The sequence below is a fragment of the Chaetodon auriga genome, chromosome 5, assembly GCF_051107435.1.
Source record: "Chaetodon auriga isolate fChaAug3 chromosome 5, fChaAug3.hap1, whole genome shotgun sequence".
Classification (NCBI taxonomy): domain Eukaryota; kingdom Metazoa; phylum Chordata; class Actinopteri; order Chaetodontiformes; family Chaetodontidae; genus Chaetodon; species Chaetodon auriga.
The window spans coordinates 19,248,160-19,265,878 of NC_135078.1; the positions used below are offsets into that span (position 1 = coordinate 19,248,160).

The 17,719-nt window shown below is 42.6% G+C and overlaps 1 protein-coding gene across 1 annotated transcript; it reads right to left on the reverse strand.

The window, feature by feature from the left end:
* Positions 1-613: 613 nt before the first annotated feature.
* On the reverse strand, positions 614-11,220 carry LOC143320897 (mothers against decapentaplegic homolog 4). The gene is made up of 10 exons (XM_076730928.1): positions 10,926-11,220; positions 9,144-9,536; positions 8,064-8,238; positions 7,582-7,836; positions 7,342-7,449; positions 7,180-7,230; positions 6,268-6,451; positions 5,719-5,887; positions 5,194-5,332; positions 614-4,782 (listed from the first exon to the last, which is right to left on the reverse strand). The coding sequence occupies exons 2-10, from the start codon at positions 9,381-9,383 to the stop codon at positions 4,571-4,573; spliced, it is 1,533 nt and encodes a 510-aa protein (XP_076587043.1). The 5' UTR covers positions 9,384-9,536; positions 10,926-11,220; the 3' UTR covers positions 614-4,570.
* Positions 11,221-17,719: the final 6,499 nt, after the last annotated feature.

The window sequence follows — 17,719 nt, forward strand, 5'->3', positions numbered from 1 at the left end:
GGCTGCCTCAGGGCTCCATCAGCATGAATACAGGGAAGCGACGTCCTAGTTTGGCTGTGACAACTCTTACATATTGCATGAAATATGTTCATGCTAACCTGCAGTGTCTGAGGTCAGGGTTTCAATAATTCCACCTCCTGACGTTTCATAAGTGTTGCTGTCATCCAGACCGGTTGGGGAATGATAGCTGAAGATGAATTATGGAGAGCAGAACACCGTTTTTGACACATCTGTGATCTCATTATACTCCCTGTCATCCCATGCTGTCAGGCTGCAGGCCTCCTGTCTGTACACAGACTTAAAAGACGTCTGCAGGGTCTTTTCCTTTTTCTCTGGAATAATTTCCCCATTGATATCGGACAGTCTGACTCTGTTGAGGCCTTTTAATCTAAGCTATGGACTCATTTTTTTGGCTCAACTTTCAATTAGTGCTCATCCTTTGATACCCCAGGCCTTCATCCTTTTGACATCTGCTCTAGCAATCTGACAGTTTTTGAGCCGAAGACCAGACGCACATGGCTGAGATTAAAATGATGAAAGAGGTTTGACCAAGCAATGCTCATTTCACCCTCATTAACACGTAACCCTGTAGAGAAAATGAACAGGTCACCAGTTAGAGAATACCACTCCATGTTTAATTACAGACTCTCACATAAGAAATACAGGTAAAATGTATATCTGCAATCTGTCATAGTAGTCAACATCAACTCATTCGAGCTGTGTCTTTAGTCTCCTATAATAACTGCAAGTAATATAAAAACATCTGTCCACCTTAAAGCACAACAGAATATAACATATTTCTCCAGACAGAATTCAGCATCACTTCTTTCAGTTTAACATATATTTATAAAATATTCTGTTTTCCTGCCATTCATTCAATCAGATGCATAATTATGTGGATAAATCCAAAGTTGGACTCTTTCAATCCCTGACGTAGGACAAACTTTTCTGACAATAACATTCAAATTATGATGAAATAATTAAAGATGGGAAACAGAGAGGGGGCAAAGCAAACGGATAGCACAGTGGATCATTTCCTGTGACAAACAGACCCCAAAGTTCAACTAAACCTTGAACAAATACTATTTGTCTTTTCCTATTTCAGCTGTTACCCACCAAGACAGCACTGAATAAACAACCAGAACATCAACATAAATTCATTTTAACAATTTTAAAAGATGACCAGAAAATAACACACCGTGTGACAGTTTGGTGTGTGAAAAAACAACCATGAGCAGAAGTTTGGAAGTAAATGAAATGTGGATCTTGATCAATACTGTGGCTGCAAAAGGTCGAGCACCCCTGATCAGAATATCAGTTACTGTGAAAAGTTGAGTGAGTGGAAGATGGACTGATCTCCAAAAAGTCAGAAAGCATGATTACAGTATTATTTTTGTTTTGTACAATTTTAAATGGAAAAAAAGCGAATGGAGCAACATGCAATCATTTGGGCACTTTTACCTTAATCAGCTTGTTACGTCTCCAGCTTGTTCACAATCATTGTTAGGAAAGACCACATGGTGCTTTGTCCTAACAATCAGCTCGTCTAAGCAGCTGCCTTGCACTCTGAAAACTGAAATAACTGATGCCCACAGAGCTGGAGAGGGCTAGAAGAAGACAGAAAAGGACCGTCAAGAAGCAAGAAGTTAGCTTCTACATCAGGATACTGATCCTAAACACACCTCCACAATGGACGACCAAGTGGGAGAGCAGTGCATGCAAGACGGCCCAACAATCACAGAACTACAAGTCCAAACAAGACCTGAAAGACTCTTCACTGGCCAAAAAAAAAAAAAGAAAAAAAAAAGGTGTTTAGAGCCAAAGGGGTGATACTATGCACTGACCACACAGAGTGCCCAAAGTTTGGCTTTTCCTTTTATGTTATTTTACAACTACAGAAGATGGAAATAAAAAAAGTAATTATTAACCCAATGCTTTTTGGAAAAGAGGTCATCTCTCACTCACTTCACTGTTCATGGTAACAAACATTTTGACCCACACGTCCAAACCTTTTCATGCCACCGTCTGTGTAATCGATAACAAATACCTTTAAGAACAGAGTAAGAGTTGTATCACATGCAGCACGGTGCAGAGGGGGCGAAGGGGCTCGTGTTGACATCAAATGATTTCTGTGCCTCGAACTACCGTCACCTGTTTCAACACCTGCGAGAGAGGAAATATCATGCTTGGACTCATTTCACCTCCAAAGGGGAGCTGCACACTAATAACTGATGAGTCGCATTTACACAAATTAGGTCTTGGGAGACAAGCTGCCTTCTTTAGCAGCTTAGCTGCTAAAATGATGAGTTTATGTAATTAAATTGGTTAATTTACATCAGTTGTGACTGTGTAGTTTCCCTCTGTGTGCCTTTAATGCTGTTCTCACAACACACAACACACCAGTATACAGCAGGTGCTGGTTTCTATTCTCCTCACATAGTCTAGTTCCTCTGTGTAATGCAGGGCAAAGGAAGTACTCTATCTTAAAAGGGGGGGGGGGGGTCGGGATAAAGGGGTCTATTTGCCATTAAAATTCATGCAAACATTGACATGCATTTCAAAAACAAAGTTATTTACATGGATTAAAAAGAAAGAAAACTGCAATCAAAAAGAAAAGGACTGCAACTCAGAACAGCCAAAAGAAACCCTACAGATGTGTAAATGCCTATAGAGTGGAGGGGCAAAAGCACATTTTAAAAAGGTGTTTTAGTGTTACATAGGTTTTCAATACAAATGCATCACAATGTTGCCTCTGCTCACGATCCTACATAAAACATAAACCAGCCTATTGACTCCCTTATTCATACCGCAGGACAACCACCTCACAATAAGGGTTACTGAATTAAAAACAAGGAAAAAAAAGTAAAGTGCTAAAAATATAATACAAATCAATTAATAAAAGTAACAAAATAAAATCATGAAAATCTAACAATATTGCTGGGAAACCGTCTGAAACTCTTATCTTTGTAAACTATACACAAGAGACCTGGATCATGTGGTATATAAGTGGGCTGCAAGTCATAAGATATTTAAGTTCAGTGATCCTCAACTGTCCGGTACGCTTGGAGAAAAAAAATGACTAAAGAACACAAGTAAACATAATCACCTTTAAAATTCAATTAAAGAAACCTCCAAATTAAAGAAACTGGGCAAAGTCCAGCTGCTGATTGGACATCTCACTCTCAGCACCTTGCGACTCTCACAGCACGTTTCTGAGCAGTTAGTACTTTGGTTTGCCGAAACTCTGATAAACCCTGTTCACTGTTGTGATTAAACCTCACGCACCGAACTTCAACTGTCCTCCTCTTCTCTGCTTTCTTACTTCAATCGAAGGCAGCTGATTTTCACTCTCAGGGTGAAAGTGAGAAAAGGCAAACAGTTCACAGAAGCTGCATGAGATTCATCCTTTGTGGCAGCATAAAAGACAGTAAACCATACCTGAAACCAATGGGAGGCGACCAAGAGTGACCAATGGATGATCACTTATAGGAGCATTTGTCATCCCTTGTGGTCATTTGAGGGTGTGAAGAATTGATATAATCACTGTAAGTCAGTGAAAACAGATATTCTGTATCATCAACTTTGTATGCCATGGTGTCATAACACCCCAAAAAACCTGCATTAGCGTAGCTGAGATGTCATTACTGTCTGACTTCAACTGGGGCTCTAACTTAAATTCAAAATATTATTTAATTGAAAAGAGGGTGGAAAAAAAAAGATTCGTCATTGAACACCCACTAAATCCACAGCCAGCCTTTAAGGTCCAAACCTGCAGTTTGACAATGTCTGACAAACAACAGTCCACAGTCTGCGTCTTATCATTCTCGATGGCTGTGAACGTCTAGTGTGACCGGATCCAGATGGGTGGTCTCCAGCCCTGTTCGGCGGCCGAGAGGCAGCGATCAGCATGATATTGAGCAGCGATCCTCACCGTTCAGAGAGCCGCTGCTTTTCTGCTCAGCCTGACAGCTGACCGAACCTGCTCGTCATCTCAGGTGTAAAGCAGTCTGTTATCAGCTTGAATGAAAACTGACATAGCAGAAAAGCAGCAGTACTCTGGTGCCCAGATACTGGATATGAAAGCCTTTCTGCACAGCCTCTCATCCCACAGCTGCAGGGCGCTCAGACGTCCTCGTATCGTTCAGTCTGTCAGTAGTTGGTGGTCGTGGACTCCGCGGACGCCGAGTAGTCGGTGTACATTCCAGTTTAATGGGATCTGAAGGTCATCTGTGTGCATGTTGTGGTGCTTTATAACTGTAGTTATACGTGGTGTCTTCTAATCCTACAGTTCATCATTCCAGTCATCACAAACCAAAGCCATTTATTAAACATATTGAGAAATATACCTTTAATATATGGCTTTGGCTCATTTTAGTGTCGCTCTTGCTCAGAAAGTAAAAGTAGGGGCCACAGTGCACAAAGGTGCCTCAAACGCACCTGAAAGTATTTTTCCATGTGGTACAGCTTCAGAGTCACCAGCTGTTTCACTGGCCTCTCCATGCAAACAGTTCACTGAGGAAGACTTTCCACTGCCTGTATGTTGCAGTGTGATGCCGCAGCTGTAACGGTCTCAGTCCAGAGGTTGTGGGTCTGCTATAGGCATAGTGTGCAGAACCTCGTCCAGTAGCTGCAGGGCTCTGTGCAGGTGGATCTCGATCCAGCAGGGGGTCTCCTTGATGCTCTGGCGGGGGTAGTCGGGCCCCCAGCCCTTGACGAAACTCATCCTGAGAATACACAGCCTCCGGAGGTCGTCTACGCCGATGCCGGCTGCTGCTGACAGACCTGAGAGGACAGGAGGAGAGGCAGTCGCATTCAGGTCAGCGTGACGCTGCATTATGAGAGAAAACTCAACACCAGATGTGCTTTTCATTCGGACGTGAATGAATATTCAAGTAAATCATATTAAGCCAAGACTCAAAAACCAAAACGTGTGATTTGAGTGAGTTGGTGAATTGTTTTCCGATCCATCAAAAACAAATCTGCAACAATCCCTTTTCACAATTTAACAATGGGGGACAAAATCACAAACTGTCGCTTCTCAAATGTAAATATTTGCGGAGTGAAGATCTTTGGGATTTGGTCAGACAAAACAAGCAATCTGAATATGTCAAATGGGACACTGGGACATTGTCATGAACCTTTTTTGTGTCTGTGTGTGACTGTGCATCTGGATTTGCAGTTGCAGTGTCTTACTTATAGCTGGGGCGATCCCTCCTACTGATCCAGGCCCAGGTATATTTCCAGCCACAGCAGCTGCTTGCGCTGCAGCTGCTGCTTGAGCCGTAGCAGCCTGCTGTTGCATCTGTCTGTGGCACTGACGGAGGTCAAACACCTGGCAGGAGAGAAGACACTTTAAACACTGTGCGTTCAGCAGAAATTACCCCCCCCGCACAGGAGAAATGTCACCACCACAGGCTGCCAATCAGTCAGAACCCCAGTAAGAGCTGGGCCGTGTGGAGATGCACAATTACCTCTAATGAGAGACATGAGTGGGAAAGATGGGAAATGTTGGCAGTATGGGGAACATTTTCTGTCAAACACACAAAGCTACTGCATAAAACCAATGTCAATAAAGGGCAGAATGCCTGAGGAGACTGACTGGAAAAGGATGTTTGCAGCGTGCACTCAGCAGTTCCCCAAGAGGAAAAAGAACATTTTATCAAATGTCAGCCTTAAGTGATGTCCTCTTTTTTACAGTCCAGTGACTCACGTCCCTACCTTGATGTAAGCGCTGGGGTAGATTTTGTGAACAGCGTCTCCGGGGGCTCGGCCTGCCTCTCTGTCCAGGTAGTAACTCTGAACAAACACGGCGTGGTCACTGAGGCATCGCACCCACACATCTCCCTCGCCCTTACACTCCAGCTGAACCCCTTTGCCAATGTGAAGCCTGGGAGAGATGACAGCAGAGAATAAAGGATGCAATCATTTGCAAACTGTGTTCACCAACAACCGTTTTCTGAAGTGTTCCTGAGCCCATGCAGTAGCAACCTTTATCCAATCATGTGTTCACAAAGTGGTGAACCTCCACTGATATCAAAGTGCTTTCAGCTGATGTGTTGATGGTACAGATGCTGTTGTAACCTGGTAAAGTCTCAAATGTGTATTTATACATCCTCCAAACAAAACAGACACAGAAAAGCACTTTTCCTAAGAAAATGCTTTATGATTATTCCCCTACTTTAAAATGCTACATTACTTCAGAATGTACTTTCGTAGTAAGGTTTGAACTGTTTTGCTCTGAATATTGAGGGTAACGAGGTCATCCACCTTGCTCTCTCAATAGCCTCAGTGCGATGTACGTTGCTGAGCTGGCCCAAACAGAACCTGTCTCCTCCTGAGGGGTCGACATATCCGTCCACTGTCACGATGGGGCAAGAGGATGGCACCTTAAACGTCTCCCCGACTTGAACATCCATCTCGAAATAGGCAATGGAGCACCAGTAGTCAGGAGCTGAAACAGAGGGAAGAACCTGATGTCAGTTACTTTAAGTCACAAATGAACAGCAGTGCTGCCACTTCATATTTAGAAAGTCTAATGACTAAATGTTTGATGTTTTCATTTGATAACTGACTAAAACCATTAATAAACAAGGGTATTTTCAATCAGTCCTTTCAATTTTTACACTAAAATACTAAAAACATCAGTACTTTTGATTAACTATGTGCTAAAACACAAAAGTAAATTGTAAACTTGCCAGAGAGTTTTTTGGCTTGTGACCAAAGAATGTGCGCTGTCATCTCATTTTGCTAACTTAGTGGATGTGACCAAAATAGTGCTGGTGCTAAGCTTGCACTTAACAGGACTTTTTAAATGTTCACACATTAAAGTACCATTACTCTTCCACTATATCGAGAAATGCAGGAGGTCCGACACTCCCACTGCACAGACCCACAGCCAACATCGCTGGGGTTGGACGAGACCCTGTTGGAGCACTAATTGCAGGCAGGTTTCAGGCTTATTGGCCCATGTGACCTTAGGTTGAGGGCTATATTGCTGCCTGTTGGTTTGATATGATCATGATATTGCTCCAAAAATCTGTTTTTGCATTTTTATACAGAACATATGAGAAAAGAAGGAAAGATGGACTGTGAGTCAAATCTATTCACACGTTCTCTAAAATACCAGGACTGAATAGACTTTCTGCAGGCTTTATACATTGGTGGGTTGTATCTTCTCACCTGGATGATTGGATATTGGAGGCTGAAAGGCGAGCTCATTATGCACGGGCCCTGAGAGAAACCAAGAGAGTAATGTCAGCAGTCAATCACTTTGCAAAAAAAGAAATGCAAGTAAATGATTTTGTCTGTTAACTTACATATGTAGTAACAGTGTGTACTTACAGTAGTGTGTAGGATGTGGCATAGGAGGGTGGTGCTGGAGATGACCGTTGGTGTGGTGGGGTATGCTGGGGGTGAAGCTGCTGTTCCTGGACCAGGTTGAGCTGGCACCTGAGGAAAAGCAGAGAACAGCAGTCAGGCATCCACAGACGGACCGATGAAGGGTGCAAACTCACAAATATGCTGCTCTCGCCTTCATAAACATTCACAGCAACAATTAAAGAAGCAGAAGCAGAATCTTACTGCCGGAACCTGCAGCGATGGCAGGGAAAGACGACGTTGAAGCAGAGGTGGAGGCCTCAGCAGGTGGGAGCAGGTTTGGGGTCGCAAACGATTCAGAAGGTGCTGGGCGGCTGCCGGACGGGGGGTGCTGGATTGTTTGGATGGAGTGGCCTCCCTCGATGGATGGCAGACTCTGTGGCCCATCAAAGTCATACTCATCCTTAACCATCAGCGCTGAGCTGGGTCCAGAACTGGTCAGTGTCAGACCTGATAAATCTGTGGATCGAGGGAAAGGATAGAGGTGGAACAGGGAACTCACAGTGCCGGCTTCTCATCTACAACACTGATAAACCTCCTGTGTGATGCAGCCTGTGGGCTGGATAAGTCTAACAAAAACAAAGGGCATCGAGAACAATTACTAAAATACAGCGTTTATGTGGATTTCCTCTTTTAAAACGCAGCTTTTGGTCTGGATACTGGATGAAACCCTCCCACTTACTCACCTATTCCAGGTGACACCACTCTCTCGTAGTGATAGGGGTTGACACACACATTGTCACACTTGAGGTCAAAGGCAAACTGGCAGTATTTGACGTGCTTCAGTTCATTCTTATGCAGGTCAGGCCACCGCCACAGCCGGGCATAGATGACATGAGGGAACCCTTTACGCCCAGCCACCTGGGAACAACAACACATAGAGAGAATCAAAAACAGCAGACTTACTGTCCTTTCAGCTGAGGTCAAACATAATGTTAACTATTGGACTACAGCTCGTTTTACACTGTAGTTGTGAGTGGCATGTCCGATTAGACAAATACACACTGATCAAAATACTTTTAAAGATGGCTCCAGAATAACTTTGGTCAACTGATAGATTCCCTGAACCTTCTCATCTTAGCTTAATCGTGTTCATTTTTGTGCTAAATTTACGATTATTCCATTTTATAATAACAGCTTGCAGTGCTTATATTGGCAGGTTTCTCATCTCACATTCTGGATGCTGTAAGAGCTGAAACAGAACGCCGGGTGCCAGAAAACTGTTTTACCAAAATTGCTTCTGTGATTTTGCAACCAAAAATGCCAAAAGTTTAGTGGTTCCAGCTTCTCAAATGTGAGGATTTGATGCTTTTCTTTGCAATACATGATAGCAAATTAGTTGGACAAACCAAGAAACGTGAAAACGGGCATTTAATGATAAAAATAATATGCAGATGAATCTATTCTGTACTGAAAATAGTCAAGACATGCAGGCCCAGATGTTTCACTACAACAATAACTATACAATACAACATGGGATTTGTTGTTAAAAACCTGTAATGAGGCTAAAAGGCATTTGCTGTTTTTGTTGAAATGCAGCTTAATGAAGCATGAAATGAATGTAGCTTGAAAAGAAACTGAATCTGATGCTTAGACAGTTTACTGGAGGTGAAAAAGACAAGAAAAAATTTCCAAACATATACAGATGTATTATTCACCTGAGGTTGTCAAGACTAATCAATACCACTGAGCAGAGAAGAAACAGCATTCATATTTAAGTAGCTGTATGTATTTAATAAATAATCCACATAACAGTATCGTCCTACCTGCAGCCGTCCATCAAGCGTCCTCTGAATGGTCACACACTTGCTGGGATGGGCCCCGTTGGTGGTGATAGCTGTGATAAGGGAGTCCAGCTCGTCTTTTTTCTCCTTCAGCTTTTTCACCAGGCTTTCGATGGCCCGCTTGGCGAAGGTCTCGCTCTCACCACCCTGTCTGTGGCACATCAGGCTGTGCACAATGCTCAGACAGGCATCGTTGCTGGTAGGCGTGTTGGTGATGGACATTTTGACTTCTATCTTGGACTGCACTTTCTGAGAATATGTATGTTGTTGGCACAGATTCACATAATCAGGAAGCCAGGGCAAAGGCGGTCTTGATCTTCACAGGGTTGATAAAAAAGCAGCTCAGCTATAGTGCCTGTGACTAGATGACAAAATCTGAAAAGAGGGGATAACATGCAAGTTTTTCATGAAACGTGTTGATTCAATATGATGAAGCGATAGTTTGTAGTGCTGTTGAGTTGCATCGCGTTATACTGAGATATCTTTCCAACATTCTGCCCAAAATCAATGAATATAAGCGTTTGAAACACCTGTGCGTTGTACGTTAGTGTGGGGCAAATCCAGATTAGCTTTCCAGCAAAACACACGATAAACACAGCGCTAACGTTCGTGTTTCTGCTGTGAGTCTCAGTGGCTGGCAGAAGGCATGAACCACAAAGTATAGCGCTGTTACCTAAGTTGTTGGCTGAATAATTACAACGCTAGCTCACCAACGACCTGATGACATGATGAAGCAGCAATTTTTACATTTGCAGCTGAATCTAGAAAAACCTGCAACTGTTCTGGGGTAAAACATAAAGTTTAAAGAGTTGTGCTCGCTCGCCTCTTAGCTAGCTGGCTAGCGGCGCCGCTCTGACTGCTCGTAGCCCAGGGAAACTCCATGAAGTTACTGCTACACATCCGGAAGCCAACACTTACTGTCTTCAAATTAAGGGGACATTTTTTTTTTTAGAGAGCGACGACAAATATCCTTAAGTGTATCAAACAATCTGAAACTCGCCTGCTGATGACTAACTAATATTTAGGGTATTTAACATGGTGTAGAAGAAAACAGGAGGCCTATTACTATGACGTGAGATCAACAGCAAATATTGTAATACTCGTTCCGGGAGGTGCTTGTCTTTTCCAAACCATCTAATGCAGGCACCATCACAGAACATATGAAAATGTTTACTGCATTCTTATGATTATTATATAGAAAATTCATAGATTTACGCATTTATATATTTAATATAAAGATTAATCACTCACAATGCATTTCGAAACATATTTGGAAACATATTTCATATAACATATTTCGAAACATATCTGGAATTTCCCCTCGCGGGACAAATAAAGGAATATTGAATTGAATTTGCCTGCCACTAACATGTGTTGTAAATGTCTTAAACTGCTCTACCAGCAGTTAATGCAGCTTGGTGTATTAATACGCAAGTAGGGTTTTATTTTTGAAGAGCCTAACAGGAAATACACGTTTTCATTTAAAAACACTTGACATCGGATTTGCTAGCTAACTGCTGCAGAAACATCAGCTAGCACCGATGATTGTTGATAGCTAACGTAGCATGCTACTTTGAGGTTAGCAGGCGTGATTGTTTATAATGGCCAGTTCCGCAGCACAATAATTTGCTGACCGCTTTGTTTAATAGCTAGCAACAAAAAAATGCCACACAACAGTGAAACACATCGACTGGTAAGTCACTGTTATGTAGTTTTAAACCGTAAACTCATTAAAGGTATGTAAATATCTAGCACTTGAGCTACCTGGAGTTAGCTTGTGTGGCAGCTAGCAGAGGAGCCCTGCTTCTGTACGAAGTTACCGTGCCGACGGGGCCAGCGGTGGGGCTGTGCGGATCCTGTATGCCTGCTGGATTATCCTCATGAATTTCACCCGCTGTTTACCATCGCGGAAAAAAAACCCTTGTCCGCAAGCTGCAGCCTCACATCCTCCAAACTAGAGCGGCAGTCAAAGCAGAGTCAGATCTCAGATTCGTGTCAATGGTCAAGCCCCGACCCACTTCACTCGCTTGTTACACTACTGCCGTCAATGGCGCGGTGCGCATGCGTACGATGAGAGGAAGTTTGTCAAACATTCATACTCTCATTGTTACAGCTCATTGTCACTGGATAATAACATACTTCATGTGCTATTCCAGCTGCTAAATGATATGTTTGTATTATTACTGCAAGTTAAGGTGTTGCTATTACCACCACCTCTGACTATACTGCTTCTTCATCTACTTTCATTACTGCCCACAATTATGGCAACTGATGTGATAACAGCTTCAACTCCTTTTACCACATCTTTTCCTACATCTGTTTTCCTGCACCGCCCTGCCACCGCTGCCACTTACCTAATACCTCTCAGGACTGCTGATAATGTTTGATTTTATTCTCAATGATTGACACACAAATCTGACTATGGACAGAAATAGTTCATTTAATTTAATCTGAAATCAGAGCAGCAGAGTCTGTTTCTGTCTGCTTCCAAAACTGCAGTTGATAAAATAGAGTATCATACTGTATAGTATGTCATGACAGTTTCATTGTTTTTGTGAGATGGTCAATGAATGAATGATAGAAATACACTGGTTCTCTCGCAGCACTGTGTAACATACACAACATAACATGCATGCTGTTACACCAAGAGGTCCTTATATAACTACATACCTACATATTATCTATGCATGTCCACATTAACATCCATATTTTATAAGTGTATCCATCAGATAACATACTAATATTCAGGCTATCCATAGACAAACGGTATCCTGGTAATATCAAAGTTTGAGAGGATTACAGTACAAATACCATACAGCTACTGTAGCACAAAATGAAACAACAAAAACTCTTTGTAATAGCAACTAACTGTAAACATATGACTCTCATCAGAGGGAAGTGTTTCCAGATTCAGTTTGATCTATGTATAATTTGCATAGTATGCTACACCACAGCTGCTCATCTCGCCGATTATATTCTCCTCTGTGATTAATGAGGTGCTAATTAGTTAAGTGAAATCAGCTGCGGCGATTTTTCATTGGAATGAAAAGTTGACGCTGTTTATTCTCAATTTTCCACTTTCACTTTACCCTCTCTACATTAATGAGAGTATAAAAGCATACTCACGCTAACACACACTCACACACACACACACACACACACTGAAGTTTAAATGCCTCAATGGTTACCAATTTGTCCCAATTATAGATGTGAATATTACCATCTGACAAGCCGCACAATGATGATTAATTATCAGCTTTGGTAGCTAATGTACTGGGCATGCTCCCATAATTTGACTTTAATTGTCTATCATCTCTTTTTGTCTTTGTTTCCCTTTCTTATCTCGTCCTTCTCTTTTTCTTTCTTTCAAATAAGTAGCCGTCATTGAGGAAATCCAGAGGCAAATCATTTCCTTTCAGTTCGCTGTGCTTTGCTTTCCTTTTCACTCGTCACTTGTCCTGTGTTCCCATTTCTCTTGCCCGCTCAAAGTATTGCTCATCTCTTTCTCCCTCTCTCTTTGACCGAAAATAACCACTTATTGCCTGGCCTTGTTTTAATTTCCATTGAGCATGTGACAGAGATGAGAGAAATGAGTCGGATGCAGAATTGACAGTCTTGATGGATCACATGAGCGAGGGGAGGCCGAATAGGGAGAAGGAGAATTTATCTTTGCCACATTTTCTCACATGTTCATAGAGGGTGATGCGGGAGAAGACATAAATCCTTCCTTTAGCTATAAATACACACAAATACTTCCCCAGTTGACCAGCAGAGGGTAGTAACCACCAGCCGATAAGCTCTGCGCTGCACTGGTGTCCTCTGAGGGGGGCCGGCACAGATCAAAAATCAAACAGTGAGATCATTTCATGGTGAGTTTTATTAGAAGAATATTTGAATTAATGTTCTGCCTTCTGTCTTCATGCAGTGAATGAGTGTGAGGCAGGAGAAAAGAAAAGGAAAGCAAGCAAACACAAGGTACAGCTCTGTGTCAAAACTTAATCAAACAGCCTCGCACGCAGTGATCGTAAGCCTTTTACAAAAATGGAGCTAAGTCAAAGACACTGCATGTAAACACGTGCTTCAAGCTACATTCATCATTCATATCAAAACAGACAACTTTATGGGCCACCACCCAACATGGCATGGTAATATTCAACCATTTTATAAACTTCAGTACAAACTGCAGGGGCTGACTTTCTTCCAAGATAATGCTCAATTGTTTCACTTATGATATTCAGTTAATGTTTTTAACCTTGAGGTGGTTTTAAATCCATATAAAACTGGAATGAATGGCTCCATTTTCTTGTAATAGCCCTAAAAATCCAGTTTCACTCATTTCAGCTCCCAGCATGCTTTAAGAATGAGGAGCAACCGCACCAAGTTTCACATCCTGGTCAGAATCTAAACATCAAAGTTGCAGCACAAATGTATTTAGCGTGGTGTGAAATGCGTCTGTCGTCCTCATGACTGCCATTCACTCTGCATTAGATGTAGTGGATGTCATCTGGCAGATGTTTGTCTGGCATTAACCGTAGCTTTCATTAGCACCCGGACCACCTGAATATCACACGAAAAAAACAGCGAATCACACTTCAAATGCTAAAATCATCTAATTTCCCAGACGGCTGATTGTAAATATCAGCTGTTGCCAGGTGATCCTGGCACTTCCAAAGCTGTGTATTGTCATAATGCAGTTTAATGATTGTGGAACAGCTGGCGGCTAATTGATTAGGAATAGCCTACAACAGCACATATTTAGAAACCCACACAGATTTGCACGGCATAACGGCACAAAGTGAGACACTGTGATTGGCTGAAGCTGATTTTCTTCAGGGTGTCCACAGCAATGGTGCTGAGGTTGATCACCTTGACAACCATCACTCGGAGGCAACACATGACGGCTGTGTGTGAGTGTGTGTGTGTGTGTGTGAGTGTGTGTGTGTGTGTGTGTGTGTGTGTGTGTGTGTGTGTGTTATTGTTACACTGTACATCCATCAACAGAGTCACAAACATAAATACAAAAGGACAAGCAGGAGAGCAGCATAAGTGATGTGATGTGACTGTCTCTCTGTCAGACTCTGCTGAGGGAAAAAAACACAGGCTAAAGTGACAGCAGCTTTCCAACCGAACACACCGGGTCACTCACTTATAACCTCCTCACTGCTCCTTATCCTCCTCCTTTTTCTATTTCCTCCCGATTCTGAACTCTTCCCACCCTTCTTCCATCTCTTCCACATCCGTTTCCTCCTTCTTTGCCTGACTTTTCATCTATTCTTCTTCTAATAAAAGTCCTTGTAATCTCAAAAATTCAAATATAGAGATCTGATGTATTTGCAGATTTTTTTCCCCTCCTAAGTTACAGGTGTCTGTTAATAATACGTTAATAATTTTCCAGTTTGTTTGCTTAGCTTCCATCAATGCCGGTATTTTTAGCTAAGCTAGTGTCATGGCTGTAGGGATGGTCGGTCGGCCTCCCTCATTGGCCCAGACTGAGATCTTTCCTTTGCTCAACTACCAAGTTCTCAATTAACTTGTAAAATATCTTAACACCGGCGGATTGTTACAGAACGTTGTACAGACATTCATGGTCCCCAGAGGAGGAATCATGATCACTACAATCTGGCGTCATCAGTGTCAAAATTTCACTTTGATTCATGACCAAATACCTGCAAAACCATGTTCCCATCATCCTTAGCTGTAGTTTGTCAGTGGTAACTAGCTAATGTTAGCATGCTAACACGCTAAAATGCACTGCTAAGTACAGCCTCGCAGAGCTGCTAGAATGGCTGACACTCACTCAGCAGTCTTGTTAGTGTATTTTGCTCTTTACCAGAGAAAAAGCTTTTAGAATAAATCAATGTAAAGCTACCTGAAGTTTCAACCCAAAAAACTTTCCCCACACCTCCTGCTCCTTCTCCTTTCCTCTCCTCTTTCGAACCCCTTAGCCCTTCCTCTGAAGCCCGAGCACATAACATGACTGGGGATGTATTAAATCTGAAGTCTTTCCACTTCAGTGGGATTCAGGAAATTGTCTACCCCGCGGGAAGAAAATGCAGATGGAGGGATGGATAGATGGAGGAGTAAAATGGGTGGAAGGAGGGATGGGAGATTGAGAGAGGGAAGGTATTTGGAAGATGGATGGATTGGTGGTGAGCCTCAGAGAGACAGCGTGAAGGGAGGGAGGGAAAGAAGGAGTAGAGAGTCGGAGGTGTGGGAGAGGAGATGGCTGAGCTGTCTGTTTGAAGATAAATCAGAGAGGCAGTGTAGTGAGGAGGTCTATATCCATAAACACACACACAAACAGATGTGTGTGTGCACTCACGCTTGAACACACACACATGCAAACATGCACAAACAGAAATACACTCACTTACTCAGCTTGCACACACTCTGCCCCACGGTGAAGTGGTAAAAGGCCACGGCCGATTGGGTGCTGCAGGCTGATTTTGCCCTGAGTGGCAGAGCAGTGCATGTTGGGATGTTTGGATACAAATGCAGCCATCCATGAAGACATGAGGTAGGTCACCCCTCTTCTCTCCGTCTCTCTCATCCCTCCTTTTTTTTAAAAACATCTCCGTATGCTTCATTTTCCTCTTTCTCTGTTTTCGTAGTTTTTCAAACCTGGCTCTATACCTTCCACATATTTCCCCACAGGGCTTTTCACTAATACACCTCCAAATCTGCCCTCCTCTCTGCTCCCATCAATCCATCTTTCAAACAGAAAGTGCATTCTCTCAGTCCTCCTCTCTTTTGTCTGGCTCGCTTCATTTCCATCTGTCTTCCATCTCTCCCATCTCTCTTTATCTTTTTCTAGCTTGACTTTCCCTCCATCTTTCTCTGCCTGCAGCAATTTTTGCTAACACAAACGCACACACACACACACGTGCGCTCTGTATCCCTCCATCCCTGCAGTGTAGTGTGCTAACAGAATAATTAGTCGTGCTTGATGTCTCTGACAGTTCTAATCCTTCTAAATGGCCGCCACATGCCTCCCCTCATCAGCCCAGGGCTAGCCACATGCACACACAAACCACACACACGCTCACGCTCGCACACACACACTCACAAACACACACTTGTGCCGTTTGCAAATAGGCATAGTTACAAATGAGGCGCTTCCATCTGTGCTCAGAGTAGTTTGGAGATGCTTGTGATTTTATGTCCCAAACATTAAAACCAGTAGATGAGGTAACTGACCACAGCTACAGAAAGCCTGCTAATTGTATTTAAAAACATTACTTGGAGAGATGGCTAAGTTGCAGGTGAATCCCTCTTACACTAAGTGGCACTTAGACAGTGTCATTTGGAATAAAACAGCTCCATGGGGTTGTATCAAAATAAATGCTGCAAATAAAGCGCTATGCTAGGACAGGTAAAGTAACACATCTTCATTTGTCATTAAAAACACAGATATTTGTTGATGTTATTTGGAGATTTTTTATAGCTATTTTGAAAATGTGTTAAAGTCTACAGGGAGAGCTTGAAAAGTTGCCTTTGGCTCTTTGGAAAACATACTCTGTGTGTTCAGGGAGATAAATGGGTGAAAAACAATACAAAAGCCTGATATGCTTGCTTGGCAAGCCTGTGTATCCTATATTCCTTCTGAACTTTGGCTGTGCACATCCTCACAAATGAACACTACAAAAGATGCAGCTCAGCTCATGACCAGTGGGGGCAGTACATGAAGAGATGAACGAAGGTCAGCATCAGCAGCATATTCTGACAACTGCAGAGAAATTAATCTATGATGGCACTGCTCCTGCTTTGTCTGCCATGATGTCAGCTAACAACGCAGTAACCTCTATGAGGGTTTGGTATTTTTAGTTCTGTTTATGTAGAGCAAAATCCGAAGCTCTCAAGGAAGCTATACCTTATACTTTCGAATCCTCAAGGTGCGCACAAAGTATGCAGACACGTGTCTGAACAATACTGATGGTGTCGCTACTGCAAAAACGGCATCAGAGTGATTTGAAATATACAAAAAGTGGCTTTAAAGATAAGATGATGAGCTAAAAACCACAAAAACCTAAGTGTTAACTTGTAACTTGTACAACCAAGAAACAGCATCCTTGCTGAGACATGAAATTTAGCTCACCTGATCTGCTTTAAGAGGGTTTACCTGCACAAGGTTTGAAGCTGTGAGAGCTTTGTGCCTGTAAAACGTGTTTCTTTGTTGCCTTCAACCTTTGTGTTGGTTTGAATCTCCAATTTCCCATCCATCTATTGTGTGTCTGTGGTTATATGTTTTGATATCTCTGTGTGTTTTTGCCTCTTTGTAAGCCTGTGTGTGTGTGTGTGTGTGTGTGTGTGTGTGTGTGCGCGCGCGCGCGCTCATATGTGTGTGCGTGTGTGAGTAAGCTCATTTTTCCCAGCGGAACATGACAAGCATCATTAGAGTGTTGCTCAGAGTCAACATGGAATAAATACAAACAGATAGATGTGTTTTCTCCGTTTCGCTCTATTACACATGCACACAAACACGCTGCTGTGTTGTAAGCTTGTGTGTGTGTGTGTGTGTGTGTGTGTGTGTGTGTGTGTGTGTGTGTGTGTGTGTGTGT